Below are 19,815 nucleotides of genomic sequence, written 5' to 3' on the forward strand. Positions count from 1 at the left end.
TAATTATGCTTTTGTAAGCTTGTGTACCGCCTGTTTAATCACTGTAAAATAAATCTGCTGTTGTTAACTTAGCGGTAACACATCTTTCAAAGAGGAGATGATTCAGGTCGCTAACAACATAAAAAGGAACACAAAAATATTTTAGACACATATAAAGTGTGAAAGGATAACCTAAAGAATGGTGGTACATTTAGGCAAAAAATACAAAATCTTGCAGAGGCAGAGAATATGGCATAGACATGTCAGTGAGTAAATTTGCTTTCATATACGAAGGGAATGAGAGTAAAGTTGCAAGAAGTGCATTGAATAGACCAAAGAAAAAGGAATACCTGTATTTTATTTGTTGAGGGGATGTGGATATTTCTGGCTAGGCTAGCATTTATTGTGCATCCCTAGTTGCCCCAGAAAACAAAGTCAACCACTTTATTATGGGCCTGGAGTCACAAGTAGACCAGACAAGCTAAGGAGGGCAAACTTCCTTTCCTAAAGAACATTAGTGAACCAGATCATTTTTCACAACCATCAACAATGATGGTTCCCCATTAGAGTAGATTTTTATTTGGAATTTTTTAAAATTGTCATGGTAAGATTCAAACCCAAGTCCCCAGAACATTAGCATGGGGTTCTGCACTAATAGTCTAAAGACATTGCCACCATATCCCACAATTAATAATTACTATATTAGTAATTGCTAAATTAGGGGTCCTCTCTCAAGGTTAAAAGTCACCCATCCCAAGTGTAATGCATTCTATGTTTCTGAGGCAATCTTGGGTAAACATTTGAAGTTTGGAATTCTGCCTCCTAAATATGTCTCCAATCTCTGCCTCCTCTGCAATCCAAACGGGGCTAGTTCAAATGGGCCTGCATAATTGGAAGTGCAAGTGTCAGCAAAAGTAGGACAACAATGCAGTGGTGTGGCTGAGGAGCAGCAAGCATGAGAAAAACAAATTATTCCTCCAATTACTTGTGATAATGTGGAGACCTAGGTGTCCCACGCTCACTGGCTCAGTGTAGGGTTTGGTGTAGAGGTTTGTACCAGGATTTGGGTGGGGTTTTGTGCTGAGTCAGGGTTGGGGTTGAGACACTGCACTTGGCCTGGAGTAGGAGTTTTTAATAGAACAGCTGTTGCTCTGAATGTGCAAGGATCTCTGTGTTTGAGAATGAGAACACAGTCCAGGATTATCACAGCAACACTTCTTAAGTTTCAGGGGATCCTGTGTACATTATTTTAAGCTCAGGCTTCATTCTATTTAAAATTGTAAGTGAGAGATACGGATGTGGAAAATGGCTACCCTCATTCTGACATTGTTCCATCAAGCTGAAACCTGAATGTGTTGATTGTTGGTTGCAGCTCCAATTAATTGGTCAAGAACAGTCAAAGATGAGCAGTTTTAAACCTGGCAACTATATGTCCTTTGAGCCCATTGTGGATAATTTGCTAGGCTTCAGCATCTTGACTGCTACCTTTTATGTAAATAAATCTATGGTGGGTAACGAGGCAATGACAAATGAAAAGAGAAATGCTCAATCATGCAGAAATTCATTTGTTCTGTTACTAATTATGTTGATGGTTTCTTAGATCTCTCTGATTTCTGTTTCAAATGTGTTAAATAGTTGACATTTGAGATAAGTATGATCTTACTTTATTATTGTAAATTTGGATTTGTATTTCAAATCCAGATTTAAGAGAAAAAAAAACAAGGAACATGTTAACTGCTTTGAATGACTAGCACTACTCACTTTGACTATGTAGTGATGAACAGTGACTTTTCAGATTGCAACCTTAGCTTATGTGTGGTGACACCTTGTCCCCTTACTAAAGCTCGCCTGCCTTACGATGTATACACTACACCCAGCTCACGCTCTGTTGTTTAGATTAGGTTCCCTACAATGTGGAAACAGGCCCTTCGGCCCAACCAGTCCACACTGACCCTCCGAAGAGCAACCCACCCAGACCCATTTCCCTCTGACTAATGCACCTAACACTACAGGCAATTTAGTATGACCAATTCACCTAACCTACACATGTTTGTATTGTGGGATGAAACCAGAGGAAATCCACGCAGACACGGGGAGAATGTGCAAACTCCACAGAGACAGTCACCCGAGGCTGGAAGCAAACCTGGGACACTGGTGCCGTGAGGCAGCAGTGCTAACCAATGAGCCACCGTGCCGTCCATTACAACACATCATCCTGTATTATATCCTGTGTGGAACCGCAGGAGATGGGGGAGATACTAAATGAGCATTCTGCATCAGTCTTTACTGTGGAGAAGGATGTGGAATATATAAAATTTGGGGAAGTAAATAGCGATATCTTGATAAATGTTCATATTATAGAGGAGGAGGAGGACTATGATTCTAAATAAGTGCATGAACAGCTGAAATCCTAAAACACATAAAGGTGGATAAATCCCCAGGACCTGATCAGGTGTACCTTAGAACTCTGTGGGAAGCTAGAGAAGTGATTTCTGGGCCTCTTGCTGAGATATTTGTATCATCGATAGCCACAGGTGAAGTGGTGGAAGAATAAAGGTTGGCTAATGTGGTGCCATTATTTAAGAAAGGTAATAAGGAAGAGCCAGGGAACTATACACTAGAAAGCCTGACATTGGTGTGGGCAAGTATTTGAAGGGAATCCTAAGGGAGTAGGATTTACATGCATTTGGAAAGATGAGGACTGATTAAGGATAGTCAAGATGGCTTTGTGCATGGCAAATTGTGTCTCACTCTCTTGATTTGAGTTTTTTGAAGAAGTAACAAAGAGGACTGATGAGGGCAGAGCAGTGGACGTGATCTATATTGACTTCAGTTCGACAAGATTCCTCATGGTAGACTGGTTAACAAGGTTAGATCACACAGAATAGAGGGAGAACTAGCTATTTAGATACAGAATTCACTGGAAGATAGGAGGCAGAGGGTGGAGGTGGATTGCTTTTCAGACTGGAGGCCTGTGACCAGCAGTGTGCCACAAGGATTGGTGCTGGATCCACTGATTTTTGTCATTTACATAAATTATTTGGATGTGAACATAGGAGGTATAATGATTTGGAGATGCCGGTGTTGGACTGGGGTGTACAAAGTTAAAAATCACACAACACCAGGTTATAGTCCAACAGGTTTAATTGGAATCACACTAGCTTTTGGAGCGCTGCTCCTTCATCAGGTGGTTGTGGAGGACACAATTGTAAGACACAGAATTTATTGCAAAACTTTACAGTGTGATGTAACTGATATATACTTTGAAAAATACCTTGATTGTCTGTTGAGTCTTTCATCTGTTCGAATACCATGATAGTTTCACTTCTTTCATGTGTAAATGACAAAACATTTTTTTAAAAGTTGCATTCTCAGGTTAACTGTAACAATTGGTGTTAACTAGACAATATGTTGAAGGTGTTAGCCCCCTGTGTTCTCTGTCTATGCCATGATGTTTAGATTGATTCTAATCTAAAAAGTGAGATAACAGAGTTTTACAGGAATTCATGCAGTTTTTGAGCAAAGTACAATGTAACTCTGCAAGTACAAATTCATCCCCACAAATGTATATGTATATGTGTGCATGGGGGTCTTTGTGTGTGTGTGTGTGTGTGTGTGTGCCTGTCTGTCTGTCTGACTGTCTGTCTGGGTGGGGGGTTGTGAGTGTGAAAGAGAGTGTATATGTGTGTGTATGTGAGTGTAGAGTGTCTTACGTCTGTGAGGGGGTGCATGTGTGAGTGTTGGAGTGTGTGTGTGTCTGGGCTGGGGAGTTGTGAGTGTCTGTGAGAGACAGTATATATGTGTGTGCGTGAGTGTAGAGTGGTCTAAGTCTCTGAGGGGATGCATGTGTGAGTGTGGGAATGTGTGTGTGTCTGTGTGTGTGTGTGTATAGTGCAACGGTAGTCACCTGTAGTGTGACATGAACCCAAGATCCCGGTTGAGGCCCTCCCTATGGGTATGGAACTTAGCGATCAGCCTCTGCTCGACTACTTTTCATTGCTGCCTGTCCCAAAATACCCCTTGGAGGATGGTCCGAGGTCGAATGTCCTGGACCGCTGAAGTGTTCCCTAACTGGGAGGGAACACTCCTGTCTGTTGATTGTTGTGCGGTGCCCATTCATCCGTTGTCATAGCCTTTGCTCGCTTTCCCCAATGTACCATTCCTCAGGGCACCCTTGCCTGCAATGTATAAGATAGACAACTTTGGCTGAGTGACATGAGTACCTGCCGCGTACATAGTCCCCACATGTAATGGTGGTATCGATGTCCATACACTGACACGTCTTGCAGCGCCTGCGTGACAGGGTTGTATGGAGTTGTACTGAAAGCCGGGCAGCTTGCTATAAACAATAATCTGTTTGAGGTTTGGTGGTTGTTTAAAGGCAAGCAGTGGAAGTGCGGGGTTGGTCTTGGTGAGGTGCTCATCCTCATTGACAATGTGTTGCAGGTCACGAAGAACATGGCGTAGTTTTTCAGCTCCTGGGAAATACTGTACAATGAAGGGTACCCTGTTGGTTGCAGCATATGTCTGTCTCCTGAGGAGGTCATTATGGTTCCTTGCTGTGGCACGTCGGAACTGGCGGTCGATGAGTTGAGCATCGTACCCTGTTATTGTGAGGGTATCCCTGAGTACTACCAGGTGCCCATCACATTCCTCCTCAACTGAGCAGATCCAGTGTATGCCTAGGGCTTGTCCATAGGGGATGGCTGTTTTAATATGTTTTGGGTGGAAGCTGGAGAAGTGTAGCATTGTGAGGTTGTCTGTGGATTTGCCGTAGAGTGTGGCGCTGAGGTGTCCATCCTTGATGAAGATGCATGTGTCAAGAATGAGACAAATAGTAGAGAGTAGTCCATGGTGAGTTTGATGGTGGGATGAAACTTGTTGATGTCACTGTGTCGTTTTTTCAGTGACTCCTCACCATGGTTCCAGAGGAAGAAAATGTCGTCAATGTACCTGGTGTATAATGTTGGTTGGAGATCCTGCATAGAGAAGAAGTCTTATTCGAACCTGTGCATGAAGATGTTGGCATAATAGGGTTCCATGTGTCTGGATGAAGAACTGGTTGTCAAAGGTGAAGACGTTGTAATCGAGGATAAAGTGGATGAGTTGTAGGATGGTGTTTGGAGATTGGCAGTTGTTGGTGTTGAGTACTGAGGATGTTGCCACAATGCCATCATTGTGGGGGATGCTGGTGTAGAGTGCTGAAACATCCATTGTGACGAGGAATGTTCCCGGTTCGACTGGTCCATGGGTGCTGAGTTTCTGTAAGAAATCTGTAGTGTCGCGACAGAAGCTGGGGATCCCCTGTACAATAGGTTTCAAGATGCCTTCAACATAGCTGGAGAGATTCTCACACAGGGTCCCATTGCCTGATACGATGGGACGTCCTGGTGTATTGGCTTTGTGTACCTTTGGAAGGCAGTAGAAGTCACCTACACGAGAAGTACATGGGATGAGGTATAGGAGGTATAGTTAGTAAGTTTGCAGATGACACCAAAATTGGTGGTGTAGTGGACAGTCAAGAAGGTTCCCCAGAGTACAATGGGACCTTGATCAAAAGAGCTAATGGGCTGCAGAGTGGTTGATAGAATTTAAATCAGATAAATGTGAGGTGCTGCATTTTGGAAAGGCAAATCAGGGCAGGACTTATAGACTGAATGGTAAGATCCTGCAGAGTGTTGCTAAACAAAGAGACCTTGGAGTGCAAGTTCATAATTCCCTGAAAGTAGAGTCACAGGTGAGGAAGATGTTTGGTATGCATGCCTTTATTGGTCAGTGCATTGAGTATAGAAGTTGGGAGGTCACATTGCAACTGTACAGGACATTGTTTCGGCCACTTTTGGAATACTGTGCACAATTCTGGTCTCCTTAGGTATAGGAAGGAAGTTCAGAAAAGATTTATAAGGTATGTTGCTAGGGTCAGAGGGTTTGAGCTATAGAGAGAAATTGAATAGGTTGGGGCTAGTTTCCCTGGAGCATCAGAGGCTGGAGCTTTATAAAATAATGAGGGCCGTGGATAATAGACAAGGTCTTTTACCAGGGTGGAGGTATCCAAAACTAGAGGGCCTAGGTTTAGGGTGAGAGGAAAAGATTTAAAAGGGACCTAAGGAGCAACTTTTTCATGTAGAGCCGTGTGTTATGGAATGAGCTACCATAGTAATGAGATGGGTACAATTACAATATTTAAAAGGTATCTGGATGAGTATGCAAATCAGAAGGGTTTAGAATTATATGGTTCAAACGCTGGCAAATGGAACTGGATTAATTTAGATTATCTGGTCGGCATGGTCGAGTCGGACCAAGGGTCTGTTTCTGTGCTGTACATGTCTCTCTGCCTCTAAATAACTGCACGAACTGCTGAACTGTTAAAGTTCTGAAATAACCTGGTGACTTTAGTGAAATGCATTGGTCCACAGTCTTGATGGAATAGAAGTAAGGAATGAGAAAATTAATTTCTCTATCCACTTTAGCCTAATAAGGGGCAGCAGTCATTGGAGATGGTAAAGGTGGTCGGTATTTCAGTCATGATGAAACTGAGCCAGGTTAATACCCCAATCCCTCAAATGAAGCCCCCAGCTTTGTTAATAATAAGATGGAGATAGCTACGGGTTCAGCTCCATTCCAAGGTCAAGCCCAATGTTCAAGCTGCCTGCTCCTTATGAGGGACTTGTTTACAGATGCTGCAGCTCAGTCTTACCAAACAGATTAAAGATGTTAGAAATCCTTACACCTTATGTGAGCTGATGGAAGTTATCCTGAATGACAATGAAAAATGGATCAAACAATTACATTAATTCCTGGATTTTTTTTCGATTTCACTTCTTGCTTTGGCAAAGAGACCATTTTGGTGCTTCTGACATTTAACTATCTGCCAAAGGAGTGGTAAATGCAGGTACAGTTACAAACTTTAAGAGACATTTGGACAGGTATATGATTAGGAAGGTTTTGGAAGGATATGGGCTAAATGCTGGCAAATGGGACGAGGTCAGATTGGGATGTCTGGATGGCACCGATGGGTTGGATCAAAAGGTCTGTTTCTGTGCTGAATGACTCTATGACTCCATGAGTGTATTGTCCCATCTAGAAATCTGTCCTGGTTTGAGTGACCACTCCCTTATTCTCCTAGTCATGGTCAATGCATTTCCGACAATGACAATGGCGTATTTGTGTTGAGTTGTTCTGGGAACAGTTCATTTCTGCAGAAGCCTTAAAATCAGCAAAAAATGTCATTCAGCCTGCACCATTTTCCTCCCTGTAGATTTATGAAACTTTAGTTAATTGTGAAAAGCACCCAAAATGTGTAGAATTGCAGGAGAAGGTAGAATAATAGTTCAGTAAGGAACCTGTGAGTATGTTGGTGATTCCTTTAAATGGATTTAGTAGAGAGACGCAGTCTGCTATTGAACCTGTTTAAAGTTGTGGAAGGGTAAGCAAGGATATCATGCGAAGTTCCAATATGACAGCATTGGCACCAATGGTGTTACATGGTGACTAACATCAACATTCACTCTGCATATTGCTAATCAACATCATACATACTAACCATACCAGACAGATGGCACCGACCCACATCACATCAAAGCTGTGCACTCTGCATTCGCCATTGTGAGACTTTGAGGGACCTTGTAATGCCCAAAACAAATGGGCACCGCTAAGAGCAATGTAGCTCTCTATATGTTTATGAAATGTTTTTAGAATTCAGTTCAAAGTGACACTTGCAACAGTGGCAGACTGCCTAATGATTCCTGAAGAAGGGCTCATGCCCGAAACGTCGATTCTCCTGCAGATTCCTGAATAAGGGCTCATGCCCGAAATGTCGATTCTCCTGCTCCTTGGATGCTGCCTGACCTGCTGCACTTTTCCAGCAACACGTTTTCATGCCTAATGAGATGGCATGAATTGTAGAACAGTATACATTGGAAAGTTGGGGAAGCAGGGAAATAAAATGTTGAGTACAAGGTAGACTGCAGGTGGGTCAGGTATGAGGAAAGAGTAACTGACCTGAGAAATAAGGTTCTTACCTGAGTAAATGTGTTGCTGGAAAAGCGCAGCAGGTCAGGCAGCATCCAAGGAACAGGAGAATCGACGTTTCGTGCATAAGCCCTTCTTCAGGAACCCGAAACGTCGATTCTCCTGTTCCTTTGATGCTGCCTGACCTGCTGCGCTTTTCCAGCAACACATTTTAAGCTCTGATCTCCAGCATCTGCAGCCCTCACTTCCTCCTCTTACCTGAGTAACTCTGGTGAGATCATTGTAGGCATTCCCTGGGATCCATGGTCTAAGCATTATGTATTTATCAACCTCTTCTTGGCTTGTTGCCTGGTTACCTTGGAGACTTCCTGTTCCCCTGAGTGGGAAGAAATATCCCAACCCCATCACTCCCATCATCTAGAGCTCCTGCTGCAACATCACAGAATGTGGGTGCATTTTCTGCACCAGTTACAAGCATTTCATCACTTGCCAACTTTCCCTGTTGTCTGTAGCCAGGCCCTGCAGACTTTAATTAATGTGTGTTGTCTCTACTTGTAAAAAAAGGAATTATATTTTGGCTGATAGATTTACTTCAGAAGCAGTGTATAGTATGTCTCTGCTGTGGCTTGATTTCAGTCTGTGGTTGTAATTGCGTCAGGTAAGAATTAAGAAATCATTTTCAAATTTCAGCATTTGCAAAGAGCTCAGCAAGAAGATTCTTGATTGTTTTTATATTTCATGGAAAATATGAAGATTTATGAACATTATAACAAGCTAGTTGCATAAAATTGTCCATGTTACTCACAATCCTTATTTTGATAACTTCAAAATCATCATAAGAAAGAAAAGTATATCATTTAAATGCACTAATTTTTTTCCTGTTCTATAGAATGCAAATATTTCCTGCAATTTGGTTCAAGTTTTGAAAAGCAAAGTGAATTTTCAAAAAACATGAAAATGAACGGTTTTAGAATATTATTGGAGCTATACAGTATGCTAAATAGAATGAAGAAAGAACAGTATAGTTAGCATATTTTATGCACTGTTGCTTCTCAAGGTTGTACAGACCATATGCATCTAAACTAATGTGATGGTGCCCCCTAGAGGAACTGCTTCGGTAGAGAAAGTTTGGTACATTTTTATTATATCATATTTACTCAAACTTGACATTGTTCAAGTGACATATTTTCGCCTGTATTTCCATTTCTTGTCTACTTAACAGAATAATAGCTTTGCCCAATTCCCATGGGCATACATTCTAGGTTTTATAGCAACCATGTTATCTGCAGCTTGCCATTCAGAATCACAAGGAGCTCATTTGGTTGCTGGTAGGAGTTACTGTAGTCCAAGTTGCTATTTCCCAAGAAAGCTTGACATCCCAACCCTGTCCCCCAAACTCCCAAACCTCCAAGGCCTGGAATCCTCCCTCTCCTTCTGCTTCATGTCCACTATGCTCCATCATGGTTAGAAACCTCCCTTGCCACGCCTCCCCAACACCCCAGATTCTGGACTCTCCTTCCAGCTTGCCCTCATCCTCACCAGGCTCTGAACCCTCCCCCCTTGATGGCAGTGGAGTTGGGGACCCCTGGTTATAGGGCGAGTGTGGGTTCAGCACAGATCCAGCATCAATGGCAGCATTGGCAGCAAAGAGATGGTGTCTGAAGAGTGGCGACTCCTAAGTTGGTAGGTTTGGCGCAGGTGGCGTGGTGGTAGAGGAAGGATGGAGGTGCAGGAATCATGCTCAGGGCTCAGGACCAATGGTGGAGGCAGCAGAATGAAGGTAGATGCTCTTTCAGTTATATATTTTTATTTTTAATCTTGAACTATTCAAAGTGGTCTCTGGGATGTATAGCTCATCCAATTAGCCCTCCCCCACTTTTTGACTGACCCTTAGCCCATCCTGCCAATTGAAACCCTGAAAAATATAAGGCAGTCATAACATCTGCATCTGTCTAAACTCAACCAATGCCTGAACAAGACAAAAATGTATCTCCCACTAAGCCAGTAAACAGTCATATTTACATAGAAAGACTGATGTGAGCAAAGGTATTATTTTTGAATCTGAACATGATTGTTGGTTCTGTACTGTAACTGTTTGCACAATGTAAAATATAGTTGCCTTATGTTTAATTTAATAAAGGGAAACTTGTTTACTCTTAAGGAATTTTAATTGTATCTCCATGTAAAGAAACAGAATAAATGCATTTAAAAACATGACAAGCAGTGCGAAAAGATCTTTACAGTTGCACAACTGTAACCACAGGGTGGTCTGTGGAGGTAAAACGAATAGTAGGTTCTTGGGTATTGATGTAATTTACACGAACAGAGTCATCAAATCCACTGGCTGCAGTTTGATGTTGAATCTGGACCTCAGCAACGTGTGATGGAGTGGTGTTGTAAAGAACAAATCCAACCATAATGATCGCAAATGCCAGGACATACAGTACTGAAAACTAATAAAGAAAAGAATTGAAAATTCAACTATTCTGAGGCTTTTCAATCTTTACATATTAATTCAATTTAAGTAAATCATATTGTTGCTAAACTCCCCAAATATATGAAACGTTTCAACTTCAAGTTTTCTACTTAACAGCACACAGAAGCATTGAAACAAATAAGGAAAGGAGTCAACCATTCAGTGACTTGAGCCCACTCTGCCATTCAACATGATCAAGGTTGATCCTTACTCTCAAAACCATTCTCCCTCCATATTGTTGGCACTTACAGCTTCTAGAAATCTATCTAGTTCTTTCTGCAAAATATTTGTGAACCTCATCACCTTCTGTGTGGTAGAGAATTCCACAGGTTCACCATTCTCTGACTGAGGAAATCTCTTTCATCTCAGTCTGAAATGGCCTACTGCATATCCTGAGACTGTGACTTTTTGTTTTGGACTCCTCAGCTCAGGAAACATCATCTCTGCATTGATCTGTCTAGCCCTAATAGAATTTTATACTATTCAATGAGATACCCTCTCATTTTTCCAAACTCAGAGAAAATACCATCCTGCTCAACCTGATCTCTCCTCACACAGCAAACCTCTCATTCCAGGAATCTTTGCTGCACTCCCTCTTATGTAAGTATATCGTTTCTTAGGTAAGAAGACCAAAATTGAAAACAACAATAATATGGCCTCATCAAGTCAGTAAGACTTCCTTCTTCCTGCACTCACACCCTCCTGCAATAAACCTTGCCTTTCTATATGCTTGTTGCACTTCCATGCTTGCTTTCAGTGACTGGTGCACAAGGATACCCAGGTCCCTGTGGACAACAACATTTCTCAATCTATCACTATTTAAATAACACTCTGCCATTCTGTTTTCCGAACAAAGTAGACAACATCACCTTTCTCCAAGTCATACTGCGACTGCTATATATTTGCTCACTCACTGAACTTGCCTGAATATGCATTCCTTTTGGACAAAAGAATAGAACAGGAAAAGTGGCTTAACCATGGTTAACAAAATATATTAAAAATAGTATTAGAAACAAAGAGGATTGATATAAACCTGCTGAAAAATATAGCAAGCTGCAGACTTGGAACAGTTTAGAATTCAATGAAACAGGATCAAGAGGTGATTATGAGGGGAAAAAACGGAGTATGAGGGTAAAACTTGCAAGGAACATAAAGGCAGACAGCAAGAGCTTCTATAAGTATGTAAAAAAATGAAAACAAATGTAGACCCATTACAGTTTGAAATAGGTTAAAAATCACACAACATCAGGTTATAGTCCAACAGGTTTATTTGGCAGTACTAGCTTTCAGAGCGCTGCTCCTTCATCAGGTGGTTGTGGAGTATAACATTGTAAGACACAGAATTTATAGCAAACATTTACAGTGTGATAAAATTGAAAAAGACCTGGATTGTTTGTTAAGTCTCTCATCTTTTAGAATGAACATATTGGTTTCAGTTCTTTCATATGTAAATCACAGAACTTTTTTAAAGTTACATTCTCAAGTGATTTTTAACAATTGGTGTCATGTTGGCCCTGATAATGCATTTAAGGTGTGAAGTGCCCTGTGTGAGACTGTCTGTGCCACAATGTTCAGACTGATTCGAATCTAAAAAACGGATTTACAGAATCTTACATGGATTCATGCAGTTTTTCAGCAAAGTAAAATGTAATTCTGCAAGTACAAATTCATCCCACAAACCTATGTGTGTGTGTGTTGGGGAGGGGAGGGGGGGGTTCTTATGAATGTCTGTGAGTGAGAGATAGAGAGAGAGAGAGAGAGAGAGAGAGAGAGAGAGTGTATGCGTGTGTGTAAAGGAGTATAAGTCTGTGAAGGGGTGCATGTGTGCATGTGAGTGTGGAAGTGAATGTCTGAGCATATGAGAGAGGGCTTGTGTATGAGAGAGGGTCTGCGTGAGTGTATGGGTGTCTAAGAGTGTGTGTGTGTATGTCTGTGAGTGTGCATCTGTCTGTGTGTGTGCATGTGTCTGTCTGTGTCTGTGTGTAGTGCAGTGGGGTCACCTGTAGAGTGATATGAACCCAAGGTCCAGGTTGAGGCCATTCCCAGGGGTACTGAACTTGGTTATCAGTCTCTGCTCAGCCACTTTGCGTTGTAGCCTGTCCCAAAGTCCGCTTTGGAGGACGGTCGCCCGATGGTCCGAGGTCGAATGTCCTCTGGCTGGGAAAGAACACTCCTGTCTGTTGATTGTTGTGCAGTGTCCATTCATCCATTGCTGTAGCCTCTGCTCGATCTCACCAATGTACCATGCCTCAGGGCATCCTTGCCTGCAGCATATGAGATAGACAATGTTGGCTGAGTCGCATGAGTACCCGCCACGTACATGGTGGGAGGTGTCCCCACGCATAATGGTGGTATCCGTGTCGACATTCTGACACGTCTTGCAGCATCTACCATGACAAGGTTGTATGGTGTTGTCCTGAAAGCTGGGCAGTTTCCTACGAATAATGATCTGTTTGAGGTTTGGTGGTTGTTTAAGGCGAGAAGTGGAGGTGTGGGGAAGGTCTTGGCGAGGTGTTCATCCTCATTGATAATGTGTTGCAGGCTGCGAAGAACATGGAGTAGTTTTTCATTTCCTGGGAGGTACTGGACAACGAAGGGTACTCTATTGGTTGCAGCATGTGTCTGTCTCCTGAGGAGGTCATTACAGTTTCTTGCTGTGGCACATCAGAACTGGCAGTCGATGAGTTGAGCATCGTACCCTGTTCTTATGAGGGCAACCTTGAGTACTTCCAGGTGCCCATCACGTTCCTCCTCAACTGAACAGATCCTGTATGTGTGCAGGACTTGTCCCTAGGGGATGGCTGGCTTGATATGTTTCAGGTGGAAGCTGGAGAAGTGTAGCATCATGAGGTTATCCGTGGGTTTTCAGTTGAGGAAAGTGCTGAGGTGCCCATTCTTGATGGAGATACATGTGTCCAAGAATAAGACAAATAGGAGAGGTAGACCATGGTGAGTTTGATGGTGGAATGAAACTTGTTGATATCACTAACATTTTTTCCAGCGACTTCTGGCCATGGGTCCAGAGGAAGAAAATGTTGTCAATGTACCTCGTGTATAGTATTGGTTGGAGGTCCTGTGTAGAGAAGAAGTCTTGTTCGAACCTGTGCATAAACATGTTGGCATATTGGGGTGCAAAATTTGTCCCCATGGCTGTTCCATGTGTCTGGATGAAGAACTGGCTGTCAAAGGTGAAAATGTTGTGGTCGAGATAAAACGGATGAGTTGTAGGACTGTGCTCGGAGATTAGCAGTTGTTGGCGTTGAGGCTGTTGCTGCAATGTTGTCATTGTGGGAGATGCTGGTGTAGAGTGCTGAAACATCCATTATGATGAGGAATGTTCCCGGATCGACTGGTCCGTGGGTGCTGAGTGTCTGTAAGAAATCTGTAGTGTCGTGACAGAAGCTGGGGGTCCCCTGTACAATGGGTTTCAAGAGCCTTTGACATAGCCAAAAGGTTCCCACACAGGGTCCCATTTCCTGATATGATGGGACTTCCTGGTATGTTGGCTTTGTGTATCTTCGGAAGGCAGTAGAAGTCACGTTTGCGAAAAGTACGTGGGATGAGGGCGTGTAGAGAACTCTGAAGGACTGGATTCAAAGTTCTGATCAATGTGTTTACTTGCCTGTAGTGTTCTTGGTTGCTCAGTTGTCAGTACACTTCCTTGCAGTAATCTGTTCTATTCTGAATGAAGATGGCTCCTCCTTTATCTGCTGGTTTGATGACAATGTTGTGATTGGTTTTGAGAGCATGGACGGCATTGCATTGTGATCGGGTGATGTTCTGCTTTAACTTGTGGGTGCAGCTGATGAATCTGGCATTTATATATTTCCTGACGGTTTGAGCAGATATGGCAAGCCCAGGGGGCGGCCCTCCGGTGGTTTCCAAGTCGACTTCTTCTTTGATCGGTCCTCCACGGATCCCTTTCATGACTGTTCCAGTTCCTTAGTGGGTTCACTGGGATCACTGCTGGTGCCTTGAAAGAATTCCCAGAGTCTCATTCGTCTGATGAATTCCTCCATGTCTGCTGCAAGACCGACGGGGTCCATTTTGGTGGTGGGACAGAAATTGAGACCCCTGCTATGAACTCTTCTGGTTGAAGAGTGTGGTTCGATAAGTTGACGATCGACTTCCCCGCGGGGATAACGTTTTCAACTGTGGTGCCAGTGTGGGCTTGGCTACTGTTGGTGGTGATGCCTAGTTTGTCCACTTTCTTGTTCTTGGCGTGCACTTCTCACCTTTAAACAACCACCAAAACTCAAACAGATCATGGTTTGTAGCAAACTACCCATCTTTCAGGACACACCATACAACGTTGTCATGGTAGACGTTGCAAGACATGTCAGAGCGTCGACATAGATACCCCCATTACACATGTGGCAGGTACTCATGTGACTCGGCCAACGTTGTCTATCTCATACGCTGCAGGCAAGGATGCCCTGAGGTATGGTACCAAGTAGAGGCTACGGCAATGGATGAATGGACACCGCACAACAATCAACACACAGAAATGTTCCCTTCCAGTCGGAGAACACTTCAGCAGTCTAGCACATTCAACTTTGGACCAACAGGTGTCTCTCCTCCAAGGCAGACTTCAGGACAGGCAACAAAGCAAAGTGGCCGAACAGAGGCTGATAGCTAAGTTCCATAGCCATGGGGATGGCCTCAACCAGGACCTTGGGTTCATGTCACTCTACAGGTGACCACACACACACACACCCCTACTCATGCAGACCCTCTCTTATACACAAGCTCTCACTCACACTCACGCACGCACACTCTCTCACAGACACTCATAATGCCCCCACCCCACCCCACCTCCACACACACACACACACACACACACACACCACACACATATAAGTTTGTGGGGTGAATTTGTACTTGCAGAATTACATTTTATTTTGTTCAAAAACTGCCTGAATCCATGTAAGATTCTGTAAATCTGGTTTTTAGATTAGAATCAGTCTGAACATTGTGACACAGACAGCCTCACACAGGGCACCTCACACCTTAAATGCATTATCTGGGCCAACATGACATCAGTTGTTAAAGTTCACTTGAGAATGTAACTTTAAAAAAGTTCTGAGATTTACATATGAAAGAATGGAAACCAACATGTTCATTGTAAAAGATAAGAGACTTAACAAACAATCCAGATCTTTTTCAATATATAATTTCAGTTACATCACATTATAAACTTTTGCTATAAATTCTGTGTCTTATGATCTTATACTCAACCACCTGATGAAGGAGCAGCACTCCGAAAGCTAGTGCTTCCAATTAAACCTGTTGGACTATAACCTGGTGTTGTGTGATTTTTAACTTTGTACATCCCAGTCCAACACCGGCATCTCCAAAGTTTGAAATAGATTATCTTCTTCTCATCACTCACACTCCTGTAGTTTTGTGTCATAAGCAAACTTGGAAATATTACACTTGATTAACTCATCCAAATAATTGATATCAATTGCGAATATCTGAAATCCAATCTAATATCTGTGATACCCCAGTTGTTATTGCTTTGCATTCTGAAAATTACCCACTTATTCCCACGCTCCGCTAACAAATTCTTAGTCCATGCCAATATATTATCAACCATGTGCTTCAATTTGGCACAGTAACCTATTTTGTGGGACTTGATCACAAGTTTTTTGAAAATCCAAATACACCATATTACTGGTTCACCCTCAGTGAAGAGGTATTAGTTACCACTTCAAAACATTCCAATAGGTTTATCAAACACCATTTCCCTTTCATAATCCACGTTGACTTTGTGTAATTTTTTTGGTATTTTCTAAGCGGTTTTTTATCACATTTTTTGTAATGTTCTCCAGCATTTTGCATATCACTGATGTTGGAGTAACCAGTCTTTAATTCGCCATTTTTCCTTTGCCTTCTTTTTAAACAGGGAGATTACATTTTCCACCCTTCAGTCTGCTGGGTCAATTCCAGAATCTGCAGAATTATGGAAGATGACAGACAACGTGTCCTTAATTTCATTGAGCACTCTTTTAATACTCCAGCATGTAGATTATCAAACCCTGGAGATTTATCAGTTGTTAAGTCCCATTAATTTCTCCAGCACTTTTTGTTTTATGAGTTCTAATTTTTAGGCCAGTTTTGGGTTACTGCATTCAATTCTGATCCTCCTGCTAGAGGCAGGATGTTATGAAACTTGAAAGGGTTCAGAAAAGATTTACAAGCATATTGCCAGGATTGAAGGCTTGAGTTATAAGGAGAGGCTAAATAGGCTGGGGCTATATTCTCTGGAGTGTTGGAGACTGAGGAGTGACTTAATAAAGGTTTATAAAATCATGAGGGGCATAGATAGGGTGAATAGCCAAGGTCTTTTTCCCTGGGTGGGATGTCCAAACTGGAGAGCATAGGTTTAAGGTGAGAGGGGAAAAGATTTAAAAGGAACCTTAGGGGCAACTTTTTCATGCAGACGGTGGTGCGTGTATGGAATGAGCTGCCAGAGGAAGTGGTGTAGGCTGGTACAATTACAACATTTAAAAGGCATAGGTATATGAATAGAAAGGGTTTGAAGAGATATGGGCCAAGTGCTGGCAAATGGGACTAGATTAATTTGGATATCTGGTCGACATGGATGAGTTGGACCAAAGGGTCTGCTTCCATGCTATATACCTCCATAACTCTATGACTCTAATTTCCTTCAGTGCCTCCTATCCAAAAGATCCTTCCTTTCTTAGCACTTTTGGTAAGTTATTTGTGATTTCAATTGTGAAGACAGGACAAAAGTAATTACATAAATGTTCTGTCATTTCCTTGTTCTCCATTATCAATTCTTCGATTTCAGACACTAAAGGGTCTACATTCGTCCTCACTAATCTTTTTTTGTTTAGATAGTGTTATAGAAGCTCTTACTGTCCACTTTTATGTGCCTTGAAATTTACTCTTATACTTTTTTCACGTCATGGTCCTCTGCTGAATTCTAAATTGCTCTCAGTCCTCAAGCTTGCTACTTTTTCGGTTGTATTAGTTTGACCAAAATGAATTTATAACTAAAATATAACTGAGCACATGAGATACAATATCTGAAATTCTGTTTCTGCATTCTTATCTCATACAGATAAGACCTTCTCTACATAAAAACCCACCTCTAAAGTCTGAAATTCAGAAATGTCTATTAGCAGTTTGCAGTCTATGATACTTTTCAGATAGTTTCTTTTTAATGTAGAAGCATAAGAATGATTAATTAAATATGTAACTATGGTAACTATTGTGCAATGCATTCCACCCACAAATAGACACAGCTGAGAACAGATTCAAGAATTAACCTTTAATAGTTATCTTAAAAAAGAAACAGGGAAGAATTTTAATGGTAACCTTTCATATTAGTTGACTGGTTGATATAAAGTGGTGTATTAGATCACAGTAGGAGGTTGATGTTAATCGCAGTAGTGACTTGATATTTTTCTTTTGGTTTCCATGGTATCCTCCTACACACTGCTACTGGGAGACACCAACCTTTGCACCATTCTGTAATTATCTAACCAAGAAAAAGCCTGAAGTCTGTTACTGGGGATGTAATCTTTAATTGTCGATACTATTGCCAAGCACTTTAGAACAACTTTCTGATCTTCTAACAATAAAATCTAACATAAATTAAATGCAATATTATCAAAAACTGTGGGTGCATCAGTTAGGTTGACTTATGAACACAGAATACTGATTGCAATTATGCCACATAATGATGTTGCGACATCATGAATTATTATTTAACAATTATTGAATCTTCAGTTATTTCTTCATTCAGAGTTCTCAAATGAACAAAAAGTTAATTTTCAAAGGAAGTCATGTGTATGGACATCAATGTTACTAATCAAGTTATGAAGTATCAAAAAGAAATACCATTTTTGTCATATTTATTTTCATTTCCTCCAGTAGTTCTCTACATTTGTTTAGTCTTGTCCATTGTTCTCTCAATAACTACCAAGGACTCACCGATGGCAATCCTAGAATCTCTTCAATGTGGGTACAGGCCATTGATCCATCAAGTCCACATTTACCCTATCCCTACAATTTAACAATTCCCATGGCCAATCCTAACCCGCAAAGTTTGGACTATGGGAGGAAATCAGAGCATCTGAAGGAAACCACACAGACACAAGAGAATGTGCAAACTCCACATAGACAGTCACCTGAGAGTGGAATCAAGCCCAGGTTCCTGGTGTCGTGAGGTAGCAGTGCTAACCTACTGAGCCACTGTGCACATGAGAAAGAGACAGCTTGTGATGACTAAATAAAGACTTTCAATCCCAGGATTAGAATCGCATTCAGGTAATGCCAATTTATGCAAAACTTTGGAGGAATAAAATTCAAGTGGTCTGAAGTGAAGAATTATTGTTAGTAAACTGCAATTTAATAGTGGCTGATGAAATGAATTCCCAGAGTACTGAAAATGGAAATTCACTGATTTAAATTTGAATTGGATTTATGCCTTTAGCTTCTTCTCAAGAGTTTTGTTCAAAACTGGAGAGAAGAATAAATCAAGTTACTATCAACCACAAGTCTATTAACTGTGGTGGACTTGCTTAGGATCTACAAATTGAGTTAAAATTGGTGAGAAATGCTAAATACAAGGTTTAATTCAAGGACAGCCAGCAGATTTGTTAAAGCGAAATCTTGTTTGATAATTAAGAACATATGAAATAGAAGCAGAAGTAAAGCATTCAACCTGTAAGTTTGCTCCACCATTCAATGAGATCTTTGATTGCAACACCATTTTTCTGCACTATCCCCATTTCCCTGTTTATAGTATACAAAAAGCCATCAATTTCTATCTTGAACATGCAATGACTGAGCCTTCACAACCCTCTGAGTGAAAAATTCCAAAGATTCACCACCTCTGAGTAAAGAAATTCATCCTCATCTCAATCCTAAAAGGTTGTCCCTTATTCTGAGGCTGTGTCTCATGGTTCAAGACTCCCATGGTCAGGAGAAACACCCTTCCTGCATATATCCCTGTAAAAATTGTGTATGTTTGAGTGAGATCCTATCTCTTCTTTTATTTGCACCATGAGATGTAGGTGTCACTGCCTAAGCCAGCATTTATTTTTGTGCCACCCAAAAATAATCAGTTACCAGAAGAAAGAAAAGGTGACTTTGCATCTTCCAACCCATTGTTGGCATCTGGTTGTCCTTGAGAATGTGGTAGTGAGCTGCCTTCTTGAACTGCTGCATTCCTTGTGGTGCAGGATCATTCACAGTGCTGTTAGGAAGTCCAGGATTTTAACACAGTGGCACTGAAGGATCAGCAAGTTAGTTCCATCAGAATATATGTGCCTTGGAAGAAACTTGCAGATGCTGTTGTTCCCAATCATCTGCTGCCCTTCTCCTTCAAGGTGGTAAAAGTCACGGGTGTCTAA

General features: G+C 41.6%; 1 protein-coding gene across 3 annotated transcripts in view; it reads right to left on the bottom strand.

The window, feature by feature from the left end:
* Positions 1 to 10,094: 10,094 nt before the first annotated feature.
* The window catches only part of LOC122550704 (queuine/queuosine transporter SLC35F2-like), a 68,146-nt gene continuing 58,425 nt past the window's right edge, over positions 10,095 to 19,815 (bottom strand). For all 3 annotated transcript variants that reach the window (XM_043691839.2, XM_087987793.1, XM_087987794.1), the window contains one exon: positions 10,095 to 10,403. In XM_043691839.2, the coding sequence (XP_043547774.1) occupies positions 10,188 to 10,403 (216 nt within the window). In that variant the 3' untranslated portion in view covers positions 10,095 to 10,187. The remainder of the gene's footprint in view (positions 10,404 to 19,815) is intronic.

Source organism: Chiloscyllium plagiosum, unplaced genomic scaffold, assembly GCF_037043375.1.
Source record: "Chiloscyllium plagiosum isolate Xiang-an unplaced genomic scaffold, Cpla_swu_hap1 HiC_scaffold_6, whole genome shotgun sequence".
NCBI classification, from domain to species: Eukaryota; Metazoa; Chordata; class Chondrichthyes; order Orectolobiformes; family Hemiscylliidae; genus Chiloscyllium; species Chiloscyllium plagiosum.